This window comes from Mustela lutreola, chromosome 1, assembly GCF_030435805.1.
Source record: "Mustela lutreola isolate mMusLut2 chromosome 1, mMusLut2.pri, whole genome shotgun sequence".
In the NCBI taxonomy this organism is placed as follows: domain Eukaryota; kingdom Metazoa; phylum Chordata; class Mammalia; order Carnivora; family Mustelidae; genus Mustela; species Mustela lutreola.
The window spans coordinates 109,740,342-109,755,201 of record NC_081290.1 but is presented as its reverse complement, the minus strand read 5'-3'; the positions used below and the strand labels follow the sequence as shown (position 1 = coordinate 109,755,201).

General features: G+C 33.9%; 1 protein-coding gene across 6 annotated transcripts in view; it reads left to right on the top strand.

The window, feature by feature from the left end:
- The window catches only part of RAP1GDS1 (Rap1 GTPase-GDP dissociation stimulator 1), a 150,729-nt gene that overhangs the window by 56,648 nt on the left and 79,221 nt on the right, over window positions 1–14,860 (top strand). For 5 of the 6 annotated variants that reach the window (XM_059172530.1, XM_059172532.1, XM_059172528.1 and 2 more), the window contains exons 3-4: window positions 5,737–5,859; window positions 12,926–13,051. In XM_059172530.1, the coding sequence (XP_059028513.1) occupies window positions 5,737–5,859; window positions 12,926–13,051 (249 nt within the window). Of the gene's footprint in view, window positions 1–5,736; window positions 5,918–12,925; window positions 13,052–14,860 lie in introns of those variants that run through there. The other variant, XM_059172544.1, reaches the window with a different exon arrangement.

Below are 14,860 nucleotides of genomic sequence, written 5' to 3'. Positions count from 1 at the left end.
AAACATGACCTATAATGCTGTCTCACATGACTTTTTAAAAACGATTTAATTAAAAATAAATAGATAAAATAATAATATGTTTGAAATTGCTTTGAAATTTTTAAAAAATGCTCTCAATATAAATTTAATGTGGCTGTTACATTGGTCAGATACCATTAGAAAGATTGAATGGCTTTTAGTCAGTTACCCTTAGGTGAGGATACAGGTTCTGAGCAGGTATTATCTAAAGTGGAGGGCGTTGGTGTTTCAGAGAGGAGATGTGCAGTAGGAAGGTATAAGAGAAGATTAATTTGTATTATTACAAGTTATTTAGTGTGGCTAGAGTATAGGATGTCAGTGGGGAAATATCAGGACACAGGTTGGGAAATATGACAGATACGCTTGGCTGTTACATTAAGTGCTGTGGTGGATCATTTAAAGATTTCAGTAGAGGAGTGACAGGAAATTTACATTTCTGGAAGTTTATTTTGTTATCACTCTAGGTGACAGATGGGGGATGGTAGCTGAAGTTAGGGAGACTCTTCTAGAGGCTATTGGATTTAATAAAGGTAAGAACTGAGAACTTACGGTGACCTGGATATAGAAAGGATGAATACAAAAGATGCTAGTGAGATGGAGTCTGTGGAACCTGTGCTCTGATTAAGTGTGGGTGATAGAAAGGCATTTACTAAAAGTGACACCTTTATAATCACTCTAGGGCTTTGGCTTAAATGGATTCCCTGTCATTCACTGAGATAGAGACTAGAATGAATTTGAGTGAAAAAGGGTAAATTTGATTTGGGGAGTATTAAATATTAAATATTTATGGCCTATGCAAGTACAAATTCTTTGTTTTCAGTTGGATAAAAGAAGAGAGGATTTGGGACTTGTCCGTGTGGTACTCTGCCCACATTTGATAAAATGATGGCCTGCATTTGGGTTAGATCGCCTAGACACAGCATCAGGTCTTTTGTTATACCCTATTCTAAAAATCCACCCCTTGAGAAGTAATGCATAGTTCCCTAGGGAAGGAGGGACATGGCCCTTTGAGCCATGAGTCATATTCCTGGTCCTTGGAGTCAATCTAAAATCTGAGTCTTTTCTTCATAGTCTGCCATAAGGATCCCTTGGATGTGAAGATACCACTTCTTTATTGTTCCTATAATTCTAAGTAAAACTTCAGTCACTTTTTATTACTCTAAAACAATACTATCCATCTAATTTTTTAAATCTAATAGTATTATAGTAATAGCAGTCATTATTTATATTTTTCTGACTTGGCGTTTGCTATAAAATGGTTTTCAGATGTTTTCCATTAATTTATTCTCATGTAGCCTACCTGCCGACATAACATCATAAATTTTAGCTTATCTTAGTAGCATGCCTGAAAACCTCCTCTTGGTGTTTAACTGTAAAGTCAGTTATTTTAACATATTTACTTAGCAGCTTTGTTGGGAATATTAGCCTTTCTGGAAGGAATTATAGGTTCCTTCTCATTCCACTTACTCTCTTCTGCTGGGTTATTTATTGGCTCGGAGAAGTTCTATGGGTAGTGCTTTAACTTCTCCTAGATGGCATTATATGGCATTGGCATTGTATCCTGGCTTCTTCTTCTTTTTTTTTTTTTCTCAAAGATTTTATTTATTTATTTGACAGACAGAGATCACAAGTAGGCAGAGAGGCAGGCAGAGAGAGAGAGAGAGAGAGAAGCAGGCTTCCTGCGGAGCAGGGAGCCCGATGCGGGGCTCGATCCCAGGACCCTGAGATCATGACCCGAGCCGAAGGCAACAGCCCAAACCACTGAGCCACCCAGGCGCCCCGTATCCTGGCTTCTTGATTTACTCTTCTTTCAAGTTTCTCTGACCCGATTGCCTGCTTTTCTTGTTCTTTCTTTTCACTGCCAGTTTCATAACTAAGTTACCTCCTTGCCATGAGGAGGTGAGGTGGAGTGTGGACATAGGACTGCGGGGACAGAATGAGTGCTTGCTGAACTGCAAGGCCACTGTGATGGATAGAACTCCTGCAGTCACTCCCACAGATATTACTGTGGAGTAGCAATTGTCCTTCATATATGGGGTCCTTCAAAATTCAAGGACTGCCAGCTGCCTTTAATTTGTAGGCACACTCAGACATTTCTATGATGGCACCTAAATGTGAAGGGGGAGAAAGATGTTGAATTGATTCCTACAAACATTTAAAAGGAGTGTAGTTAAAATGTCAATAGTAGTCTGGCTAAAGATAATGAAAAGTCTACTTTTTTTTTTTTTTTTTTTAAAGACTCCTGATCCATAGTGCAAGGTTTCTTTACAAGTAGTCAATCATTTAGATTGCGAACACTAACCACTGACTACTTCTTAATGTTCTTTTAAAGTTATTTCAGGAGTGCTCACAAATACCTGAGAACATCTTTTCGTTCACAGATAAATATTCCTTTTGAGATGCAGTAGAATGCCAGTACAGAAGGTAAATATGAAGTGAAACTGAAACTTTGTTATTATTTATTGTACAGTGGTATTTTAGTGATAAGCAGTATTTGGTCATGTTTTTATGTGAAAGGAAAGAAGTTCATTTTCAGCTGTTTAATTTAAATTTGAAACTTACGTAGAAATCCACATGCTAGCAGGTTAATAGGATACCCGTTAGATTTTTTTCTAAATTGTATATCAGATTTATATGGAAAAAAAAAAACCACCATTGTTTTCCCCTTTTATTTCTCTGACAGTAGCATTAAAAAATTATTGTTCACAAATCTTCACTCATTTTAGTAGAGCTATTTACCCAATTCCTTGGATTGTAACCTGTGGCAAGGCTCGCTAGAATATAAGGAGTTGATACTGCTTTTGTTTCCTTTTTCCCCCCTTGCCCTTGGTAGTTCAGCTCTGATGTTAAGTCATGCTTTCAGTTCTGGTTAAAATGAGACATGCATGGGTGATTTGCACTTAACTGCTCGCCTCCACACACACAAATGCCTAAGCTTCACATCTAATCGTGATTCATGCCTTATGCCAGACTCTTGCTGTCATCCCAGCATCAGCAGATGGTGGGACAAGACCCCTGGGGCAATCTGCCCCAGCATTCTGGGGTTATACATCTTCTGGTAGCAATGGTCAGAAAAGGAAGGATTTTAAAATGGCAAATTGAGTTCAGTTCTTTTTTGACTTCTTGGGAGGAAAAATCAATTAATGAAAATTTGGTGTCCGATTTTTAGGTGGTATCTTAAAAACTCATTTTTTAGTTCAAGTAACAAAATAAAAGCAAAACATTACATTGTATTTTATAAATATGGTTGCTAAAAGACAGCTTCTGTGTTTAAGTCCCATCATAGGTAGTTTATGTTTCTCATAATCTGAATTATAAGAAACATAGTAAGAAACTGCACACAAAAGGGCAGGTTTCCTCTATCATGCTTCAGTAAGTTTTCTGATCTAAAAACAAACAAACAAACAAACAAAAAACCATTGGATGCCAGGTAAAACACATGTCAGTTTGGTTGTGTCATCGAATCTGAATTTTCTGTTTATACTCTGTGATTAGTATGATCTAGTGACTTTAGACAAATTTACATCATCTTTTTGGGCTCTCTTCACTTAATAAGGTGATTTTTAAGTATCTACAAAATTTCCTTTTTCTTTTACTACATAAATAAAGAAACTAAAATAGTATTTGCTGTATGAAAATGTAATAGGCTTATGGTAGCAACAGGAAGTGCATGGATGGAGTTTCAACACTGGATAATCTTAGTTATTTGATCTATAGTACTAATGTTTTAGGTGAGCACACACATATAACTAGTTGCAAATAACTCTTTTTAAGATAATCCATGGAAGTATAATTCTCCATGTAAATTTATATTTCTTCAGATCCATTTCACAGTTCTAGCTTCTTTTGATGATGTTAAGAGAGTGTTAAAGGTTCTTTAGCTCAGAATCGTGCATAGTCAAGGGGTGCACGGAACAGTGGTTTTTAACTTTTTTGACCAGACTCTATTATTAAAAAATGCATTTTACATGGAGTAGTACATGTGCATGCACGTAGTTCAAACCAAAGTTACTGTTTTACTTTATTCAAAAATTTTTTTCTATTCTTTTGTTGTTGCAGATGTTAATTCCGTTTCTCTTAAGAAATTACTGGTTCTTGTTCACCATGTCAGAGTTCCTAATGGATTGGAACTCACAATTTGAAAACCACTATACTAGACAATCAGCATAAAAGTATAGTATAGTTTATATTTCTTAGTATAAAGAAATACATTACTTTTGGGGAGTAGGCTCTCAGATTATTAAATATGATTTTCCTGTTCTGTGTTGTTCACAGCAGCTGCCATTTACTTAAAAGGTCTTTAGAGTTCCCTCTTATGTGTATGTATATCCAGTGCATTTAAAGGATATAAGGGACCAAATTTAAATTGGATGTTTTAATGAGCTTAATAACTCTAAACACATGCCATTCCTCTTCATGGTTTAGAATCAGATAGTAATGTTAAGTTTTATTTCCTTGAGTTTTTCTTCACTTCTATCATCATTCCAGTATTCTTACTGTCTTTAGTATGGCATGCTTTCACTAACAGGTCCATGAGTGGCTTGGTTTCATAGAAAGCCAACTTGTATTTTAACAAGGAAGGGAAAGAAGTAGGGGACTCTTATATTTCTGTATCAACAAATAGAGTTCTGAATACCATGGCCTTATTGCTATTTACTATTTCTCTTCATTAGTGGTCATTCGAATGACTGATATGAAAAACATATTAGTCATTGGAACTATATAGTCTCCCCTGTATAATTCCATATAAAATGACATAAGGTGAGTTTTTTGCTCCTTTAATTGCCATTAAAAAATTGCTCTAGCATTGTAGGAAACCATAGAAATTATATGTATGTATGTATGTGTGTGTGTGTGTGTGTATATATATATATATAATATATAATATATATATTAAAAATGCCCTTAAATGTGTGTGTGTGTGTGTGGTGTGTAATGCCATTAAAAATTTAGAAGAGGGGTGCCCAAGTGGCTCAGTTGGTTAAGCATCTGCCTTTGGCTCAGGTCGTGATCTCAGTATCTTGGAATTGAGCCCCATGTCAGGCTCTCTGCTCAGTGAGGAGTCTGCTTCTCACTCTCTCTCTGTGTTCTCTCTCTCAAATAAATAAAATCTTTTTTTTTTTTTTAAGATTTTATTTATTTATTTGACAGAGAGAGAAATCACAAGTAGGCGGAGAGTCAGGCAGAGAGAGAGAGAGAGAGAGAAGCAGGCTCCCGCTGAGCAAAGAGCCCGATGCGGGGCTCGATCCCAGGACACCGAGATCATGACCTGAGCCGAAGGCAGCGGCTTAATCCACTGAGCCACCCAGGCGCCCCTCAAATAAATAAAATCTTTAAAAAAAGAAAGAAAAAGAAAAAGTTCAGAGGGGAAGTAGGAAAAAAAAGCATTTCTAATCTGAATAGACGAGGTTGGAACTAACATTGAAAAGTAAATGTGGTATGCAGTGGTATATTCAGAAAAGATTCCTTTATAATCTGACTTTAGATAGACAGAACATTGTATTATAAAGTGTTTTGTGCAAATAAAAACTCAAGATAAAAGGAACTTGTTGAACTGAAGATTATAAATATATTTATACTTATGTAAATGTATATACTTGAATGTACATTGAACTAATTTCTGTTATGGATGGTGCAAATTCTTGAAGACTTTCTTGTAGATAAAGTTGTCAGTATTAGTGTTGAAGATTTTCATTTCTTTGTATGTATCTCTTACAGATATGGAAACGAGTGAAAAAATCCAAGGAAGTGGAATACTTCAGCTGTTTGCAAGTCTGTTGATTCCACAGTCTTCCTGCACAGCCAAAGTAGCTAACGTCATAGCAGAAGTAGCCAAAAATGGTGAGGTTTTCCTCAAGAGCTTTTCTCCTGGGAACATCTTCAGTTTTACACCTCACTTGTCAGTATGTTTTATTAATTTATGTTTTAATTTTATAGATTAGACATTGTCCCTTTCCTTCTATTTTTTTTTCTTTGACTGTTTTCCCATATAATTGTTGAAAATGACTATAGTTACAGTCATTCTATTCATACATTTCCATTCCTTCAGAGTAGAATTAAAGGAAAGTACTGCTAGTTCTTTTCACATCTGTGTCATGTATTACTTTGATAATAGGATTCTTGAGCTTGCTATTGAGTCATTCATCTTTATTGTCACAGGAGACCTCACCTTTATGTTGTTTTGCATGTGTATATGTTGGTCTGTATTATACCCAGATAAACTTTCCTTTTATTTGGGGCAGGGAGTCTAACTGCAGCAATACAGCTGGAATAGATGTTCTATATTCTGTACTCACCTCCAAGAAGCACATTTATTTCTGAAGTCTTCATGTAAGAATACTATGGAAAAATCTCAAAGACAGCAAAACTTAGATTATAAAGTAGCTAATCCATTCTAGTAGAGATGGTTTCTATCTAGTGAGAGATCTGTAGGAAGAACTGTATTTTAGCAGATATATTTGCACGTGTTTATTTCAGTTTGAGAAAAACACTGACTTCTTAAAGCAGTTTTTAAGCCTAAGGGAAGGCCATACTTAATGTAGTATCTTTAGTGTGCCTCATTTTTTGAAGTTTGGTATTATTTTTAGGACTTTTATTTTAGCAATTTGCATATATTATACTTCAAAGAAAAGAAATTTTTTAAAATTCTGGCTTCATTTGTATAATGTGTATGGCAAGTGGCCTTGTAAAGTATCAGTATGTGTTGTTTTTTGCCCAGTAAAACAATTTGTTAATTTGTGTAACCAAAACAAAAATTGCAATGAAATTTTTTCATTTGTTTAGAGGCTCTCAAAATGTCTTTCAAATACCAATGAAGTTCTATATTGGTACATTGTTTTTTAGTTGTTGGATGAAAACTGACACCTATTGTTTGTATGTCATGTGTAAGCTACTGTAATTATGTAATCATTATGTTGCCCTTTGGATTTGAGCTGGTCATAACTGTTCAGATTCCTCGTGATAAGGGAATATTTCGTGTGCTTCAAGCAGATTTGAACCCCTCCAAATAGACAGTGATTACTCTGGGATAACAAAGAACTCCTGAAGCAGATCTAACTTGAGAATGGAACCCCTTTAGATGGTGTTTGTTAACCTAGACGAACCATTACCTGAATCTCCCTTAGATGCAATACAGCTTGATTTTTAAGATCAGATGGTTCATTTTTAACTTCATGGGAATTACAGTATAGATTTCCAGAAATCAGTGTTTTCCTTAAAATCTCTTAAGAATGAGTCTACGTACTAACTATAACATATATTCAGAAATTTTGGATAGTAAGTTTTTGTGAAATGAATGCTATTCCTCTATGATATTTCTTAATAATATCACTCCTTATAACACTTTGTCACAGTTTCATAATAATACTCCTGCTATAGGTTGCTGCTAGTAATACCCTAATAGAAGACAGCTATGTTCTAAAGACATAATAGAATTTTTAGAATTTATACTGCTAGTCAGAAGCTTGTTACAGCATATCACTAACCTCTACTGATTAAAATAAATGGAATACATTTAAATACTCATTTCTTGCTTAATCATTACATTGTTTTTGTAAGTGATTGGCTGAGAAAGTAAATTAGAATCTTCTTTTAAAAATATATAATATCTTCAGAAATAGAGCATGATGCAACAGAGTACATTGATTAGGCTTGTCTTTCTTCTCTGTTAGGAACTTGACAATGAAAAAAAGATTATATGAACCAGAGTTAAAAAGAGATTGAAAGTTGATTTGTTCGTCTTCCCTCTGCTGCAAATTTTGGGTAACTACAGAGGAGAAATATTAGCATATACTTCTTAGATTCAGATTAATCTTAAAATATAATTATGTTTACTCTTGCACATACAAAAAACTCTAAAAATTAACATACCTGATTATGTACTAATGTACAAAATCCAGAGGATTAGCAAGAAGTTTCATGAGCAAGTGTAATGTAGGTGCATAGCTATGAGCATAAATTACAGTAAAAGGTTTTGATACCTTTAAATAAAGTATTCCCCTGTATAATATACTTAAGACAGATTTGAGGCAAAGGAAAAATAAGCAAGATAGGAATTATCTATCCTCCTTTTCAGAATTGTACTCTCAAGGTATAATAATAATAATTTCCTAAAACCGGGTGCTGCTATTAATGTGCCTGGTTGTGCCAGGTGTTTTGTACATTATTTCAAATTCTTATAAGAACCCCATATGAGATGGGATTATTTTATGCACATGAGAAAACAGGTTAAATACCTTGCCTATCTTTACAGAGCTAGTAGGTGGTAAAGCTGGTATTCAAATACTTACATGATAATAATTGGAACTTATGCTTCTCCTTGTCTCTTCTTCTTCTTTATTTTTCTTCAGTAAATGAGATTTTATGATAGAAGTAGAAAGCGTACTAGTGGTCTTAATGCAGGGATAGCAGCATATGACCTGAAAGATTAGGCTGATAACTGAAGTTAAAATGTGTAAAAAGCAAATAGAAGGTGAACTACTTTGTGTCTCTTCCTCTACTCCTCCAAAACACTGGTTGCCTGCCTTGGACCATCAGCATCAGATTCACTAGGAACTGATTAGGATACAAATTGTTGGAACCTCCCACTTGGACCTACTGAATCAGGAACTCTAAGACTGGGGACTCCGTCTGTTTTAACAAGTCTTCCAGGTGATCCTCATGCCTATAAAGCTTGAGAACCAAATCACAGTCTAAAATGATACAGAATCGGTAATTTGGATCAACATTATGCTTTTTTCCCCCATCCGTGCTTTATCAGATTCTAAAAGTGTTTATCAAACTTTTCTCCTTGAATGCTCTGAACAAAAGAGTTCAAGTGTACAAGTGGTGGAGAAGCCACCACTAGAAAACTGGAATTCTCCTGTTTTGTCGTATAAATTTGTTTTAATTTTGCCCTCTACTCCATAACAGGTATATATTTATTTTAGTATTAAATATATGTGTATGCTCTAGAAAAGTTGTTGAATAAAATTGATTACCTGCTTCCAACCAATAAACTTTACCACGTTGTCAAGTAGCTTTAAGTATACATTGATATTGCAGTGTTGGAAGCTTAACCTCAGTCATTTTGTAAGAATTAGTTACAGTTACCAGTATTAACTTTTTTTTTTTTTTTTTAACAAAAGGCAATATAGTGTAAATTAAAAATGTCAATTCAGCAACCTACATGTGAAAGCCACTGGTTCCTATGTATTCACACCTCATAGTTGTCCTTGTTCTTCTAATGAAAAACATAAAAAACTAATAGTTAATAATTATAGGGAGGTTATTAGAGAAAATTCAAACTCAGAATTCACATTACTATTTAGTCTAACATTAAAGTAGACTCTAATACTCCATATGTTTTTATTAGGCTTATATAAGTTTTAGTAAAATAGATTTATTTCCTTTAGGCAGCTGAAAATGAGGAAAGTATGTACATGTAAGGCTTTTAATATTTGATAAGTAGATATAATAAAAGCAGATTTTATTTAAAAAACTATGATTTTCATCACAGTACTGTACTTCACTATGATGCTGAATGAATGTGTAATTCAAGTAGGTTTGGAAAAGAAAAAGCAAAAAAGAAAGGAATGTTGCTGGGTGCTTGGGTGGCTCAGTGGGTTAAGCCTCTGCCTTCAGCTCAGGTCACGATCCTAGGGTCCTGGGATTGAGCCCCAAGAGCCCTGCATCGCATCGGCTCTCTGCTAAGCCGGGAGCCTGCTTCCCCCTCTCTCTCTGCCTGCCTCTCTGCCTACTTGTGATCTCTGTCAAATAAGTAAGTAAAATCTTAAAAAAAAAAAAAAATACTGGATTCAGAAAGAAATAGAAATATTCTATCAAACATTTATTGATTGTTTCACTATAATCAAAGGAAAAAAATACTCTTCAGTAGAAATCAACTTTATGTTAATAAATTTGGGTTGATATTAATATAGAGCAGTGCCTATTCCTTGAAGCTCTATATTGAATTTCTATGTTGAAGTCCACACATTATGCAAAAAACTATGTGTGTATAGACACACATAGAAGTATACAAATACTTAGTGGCTTCTTCTACTGCATAGTCAGTGCCTTCACTGACTATGGTTTTTAACCCACTGAACCACCCAGGTGCCCCCTGACTATGGTTTTTTCACTCACTGTCATTCTGCATGTATCTCAGTTTCAGCCTTCCCCTGACAGTCCTTCCCTCCCTCCTCAAGAACTTTTCAGTTCTCTGGAGTTCAAATTAAGAAGAAAGGATCTGATTTTTTTTTTTTCCCCCAGTCCCTTGCTATTGTCCTTTTTAGCAGATTTTTGAACTAGAACATCTGATAGGCTATTGGCCAGCCGGTATATAGTCTGGCCTCAAGTCAGAGTCTCACCAGCTATGCTCAGGTAACAAGTTCATGTAGTACGAACTAGGGGTATGTGTGGTGGGAATCCTGTGAACAAGGACGACTGTGACAGCCATTCATTCTATAACCTCTATAATATTATATATATAATATGTATAAATTAATGTGTATTAAATATAGTATTTTAAACATATTCCTTGTAAGTTCCTGGTCTATTTTTACATATATATAAATAAATAATGTATGTTGAATATAATATTTTAAACATATTTCTTATAAGTTCCTGGTCTATTTTTACATATATCCACCTAAAGGAGATAACTTTATGTCTTTAAAACTAGCTAAAGAGAACTGCAGTCTGCAGTTAAAAAGCAAACTGACTGAAAAGCAGAAGGTTTTAGAAGGGAGTTTGCTTCTTCCAGGGACTGGCAGTCTTGCCTTTACACTGAAAGCCAAGGAATATACTAGTTTTATTTTATTTAATTATATGCTTTAAAAAAAAAATGAGGTACAATTGACCTACTAATGGTGTTTGTATGCTTTGGTATTTAAGAAAAAGTTTAGAACAGTTTTATTTGATTCTGTAATTTTCCCATAATTATTTACTCTCTATTATTGATTGTACCATCAGAATTTTGAAAGCTATGTTGGTATCATATAGAACATTAGAGCATCAAAGCAAACAAAAATAGTAACTCATCAATGTTGCCATTGCCTGAAGCATAGCAACAACAAACCAAAGAAGCAAAACAATAAAATACAACAGCAGTTATGAAATAAGAAAAGAGAAATAAGGGTCCAAAGGAAATGAAATTTATGAAATAAGAGTGCAAATCAGACTATTTGTAAATTTCTTATTTTAGTAGTTATTTCACTGTTGGAAACTAGGCATAGGGAAAGGTAGAAAAGATAATGAATATCTATCTTCAAGTTGACTAATTTGAGTTGGTGACATGTTATTTTAAGATTTGAAATATATAAAGATCCCAAGGAGATCATTAACTTAAGAGGTAGACAAGTAGATTGATATGTCATCCCCTATAGAAGATGGTCATTGAGTTCTTGAAATTATTTAGAGCATAATTCATTTTCCCAATAGGAAAAACTCCCAATATGGAGTTTAAAAAAAAAAGAAAGAAAGGGAAAAAAAAAAACATCAACAGTAGACTTAAAGATTAGCTTTAGAAGTAAGAAGTACTTCTTATATCTTGGAAGTTTAAATTATAGAGAGTTTTCAATAATATAGTGGTAAGTAAGTAAGAGATGTAATAGGAATGCAATCTTTTGTTTAGGTAGAGAAGAATACCTCTGTGACTCATAGCTATGTCATGGGTTAAAGAAGTTGTTTCAGACGTAACAGCTCACATAACAGCCTTATATGATGTGCTCTAGGAATTTGAAAATGGAGAAAAAGAGAGGGAAGATTTCTTATGGTGGTACTTGTGGAACAGACTAAGGAGTGAACCCCCCCCCCTTGAAAATAATAGTGAAAAGACAATGATTTTTTAATTTAGTAGGATGGGTTATAGGATGTGGAATTAGGTCTGTGTTGACTAAGTTCCTTGACTTACAGTATGTCTTGATGTCCAAAATGATGGTTCCAATATTGATTATTTGGAGAACTTTCATTAATTGGTATCATTATTATCCCTCAATTTTGTAATAGTCCATCATGAGACACTATAAAAAAATTTATGTCTAATAATCATGACTATGATGGTATCATTGGGAGACAATGAAAAATGTGTTAGAAGTATAAGAAAACTTTTTTTTTTTTTTTTTAAAGATTTTATTTATTTTATTTGACAGAGAGAGATCACAAGTAGGCAGAGAGGCAGGCAGAGACAGAGGGGGAAGCAGGCTCCCCGCTGAGCAGAGAGCCCGATGCGGGGCTCGATCCCAGGACTCTGAGATCATGACCTGAGCCGAAGGCAGCGGCTTAATCCACTGAGCCACCCAGGCGCCCCAGAAGTATAAGAAAACTTAACATTTGGTATTTGAGACCTATGAATTTATGGGTATAACAGCAGATGTGAGTGATCCATAAAAACAAAAAGTAGGAATTAAGGAATAGATGATTCTACCAGGTCTTAGCAATTGAAAAGGACCTATTATTTGTAATGATACACTCAAACCTTTTTAAAAAATATTTTGTCCTTTTAGAGAACATACAGTGAATAAAAAGAGAACATGTGAAAATTTGTACAATTTGATGGCTTAGTTTATAACTGTAGTACTTTAATTATCAGGCTCATGGAAGGAACATTGCCAAGTGTTCCTGTCATCATATATTGCTTCCCAAGCACATTCATTATTATAAGAAAATAGTGATCAATTAGGTATAATGAAAATTAATTAAAAATCTTTTGGGTTTATGATAGAGACTGTCAACAAAGAAAAATATGACCCTACTCATTTTGTGTTCTTATTTCACTAAGTATTTAGTAGAGTTACTTTTGAACAGAATGATCCTTCAGATGGTAAGCCATTTTTAACACTTTCAGAGTGGGTAGATATTTTATTAAAGGACATGATAATGTAAACTGTGAATTTTTAGATTTTTAATTACATATGTCTCTTATTTTCAGAATTTATGCGTATTCCATGTGTGGATGCCGGATTGATTTCACCACTGGTGCAGCTGCTAAATAGCAAAGACCAGGAAGTGCTACTTCAAACGGGCAGGGCTCTAGGAAACATATGTTACGATAGCCGTAAGTGTTGAAATATCAATGATACACTTAAAAACTTTTTTTTAAGGATTCTGGTTTTGAAACTAATTTCATTTTTAGTGTTAGCACTGTCTTTTTTAGGCTAAGATACTAACATGGGCCAGTTATGACTTAGCTCTGCTTTCTCAGCAGATCCAGTGGAAATTTGGGCCATACCATTCTTAACTAAGAAGTTAAGGAAATGAATTCTTTTCCTCTGCTATCACAAATATTACTTTCAGAGGAAAGTCAGTCAATTTCTAAGAAATTAGGACTTTTAGTTTTAGAAAAAATATATATTATCTTTTCAGTTAGAGTTTATCAAAGTTCTGTCTCTGAATGAGAATGCTGACGAACACAGTTTTTTAAAGTATCTAGGTCTGTCCAAATAAATTTTTAATTACTTGAAATTCAATAAATCCATTCATTAAAACCATCATCTTCTCTAAAGTTATATTGGCCTACTGCATTTGCATTGATTCCATTCCTATTTGTCATAATGTCACACTGTCATCCTCACCTCTTTCTAAAATAAACTGCTCTGCCAGGTAGACAGAAAGCAAGAACTTGGGTATGGGCATATTACAAAATTTTCTACTTCTCCTCTCCACACTTATATAAATAAAATCCAAAAAAATCTTGAGTATATTCAGTTTAATTAGCCTTATCTTGGGTTTTCCTTAGGTATATATTTTCTGAGCCAAAAACACATATTTTAATATTTACCTTTAAAGTCTCCTAGGAATTTAGTTCTATTTATATAACTAGGATAACTCTTACTGTTTATTTTCCCCATTGATTTCATGTACAAAAGACATAGCCCTTTTATAATAGGCAGTGCTTCAAAAAGTGATTTTTGTATATAAGCCAGATTGAAAATAAGGTCATGAACATACTTATTTATGATTAAAGAAAGTAGAAAAAAGACTGAAACTATAACTTTTCAGTTATGATTTGTAGTATTAATGGTAAGGCTAGCCTCATTTATTCTCCTTTCCTTACTTTTTCTGGAACATTATATATTACATCTAAAGACATAGATGTCTTAATATGAATTTTAACTTACAGCTTCTAGTCCCCAGTACTGATTATAAATTTATCTACTGTTCCTTTCATTCCTTTGCCTTTTATCCTAGGATAGCTTTATTTATAGAATTAATTACAGAATTCCAATACTTTATAAATTTGCATTTTTATATTTAGGATTTTTTTGAACATCATGGCTTATAATATTAGCTTTCAAGAGTGAACCATTTAAGATACATTTTATATGATTAATTTTAACAATACATACTAAAAAAGCTTCTGCAGAGTTATAGTCAAAGATTGCTGGCATGTAGTTGGAGAGCATTGATCATTAATAAGTTTATTCTTATCCTTCTGTGTATATTACTAGAATTTAAGCCTATCTTGAGTATCCTTTAATCCTTGTTCTGGTTAGTTATTCTTAAATTATGCATTTATAGGAAATGCCTGTTTTGAGTACTTTTGTTCTGGACTTTCCCTTAGTTTTGGCACAATAGGAGAAACACTTATAGTGATCTCTTGTCTCATATTGCTGTGATTTCTATGGGCACAGAGTAATTTTATTTCCTGTGTACTCTAAGGAAACTTGAAGTTAGGGTAATAAATGTGTAGTTAATAAGATTATCATTTTGATGAAACTAAAGTCCATTATTACAGTGTTTATCATATCTTTTTGCTATGTCCTTATGAGATATGCAGCATAAAGTCTGTGGATGTGCTTTAGGCTGTGAAGTTAATTTTTTTGTTTCACTTATTTATAAATATTTATAACCACTTCATTTTCAC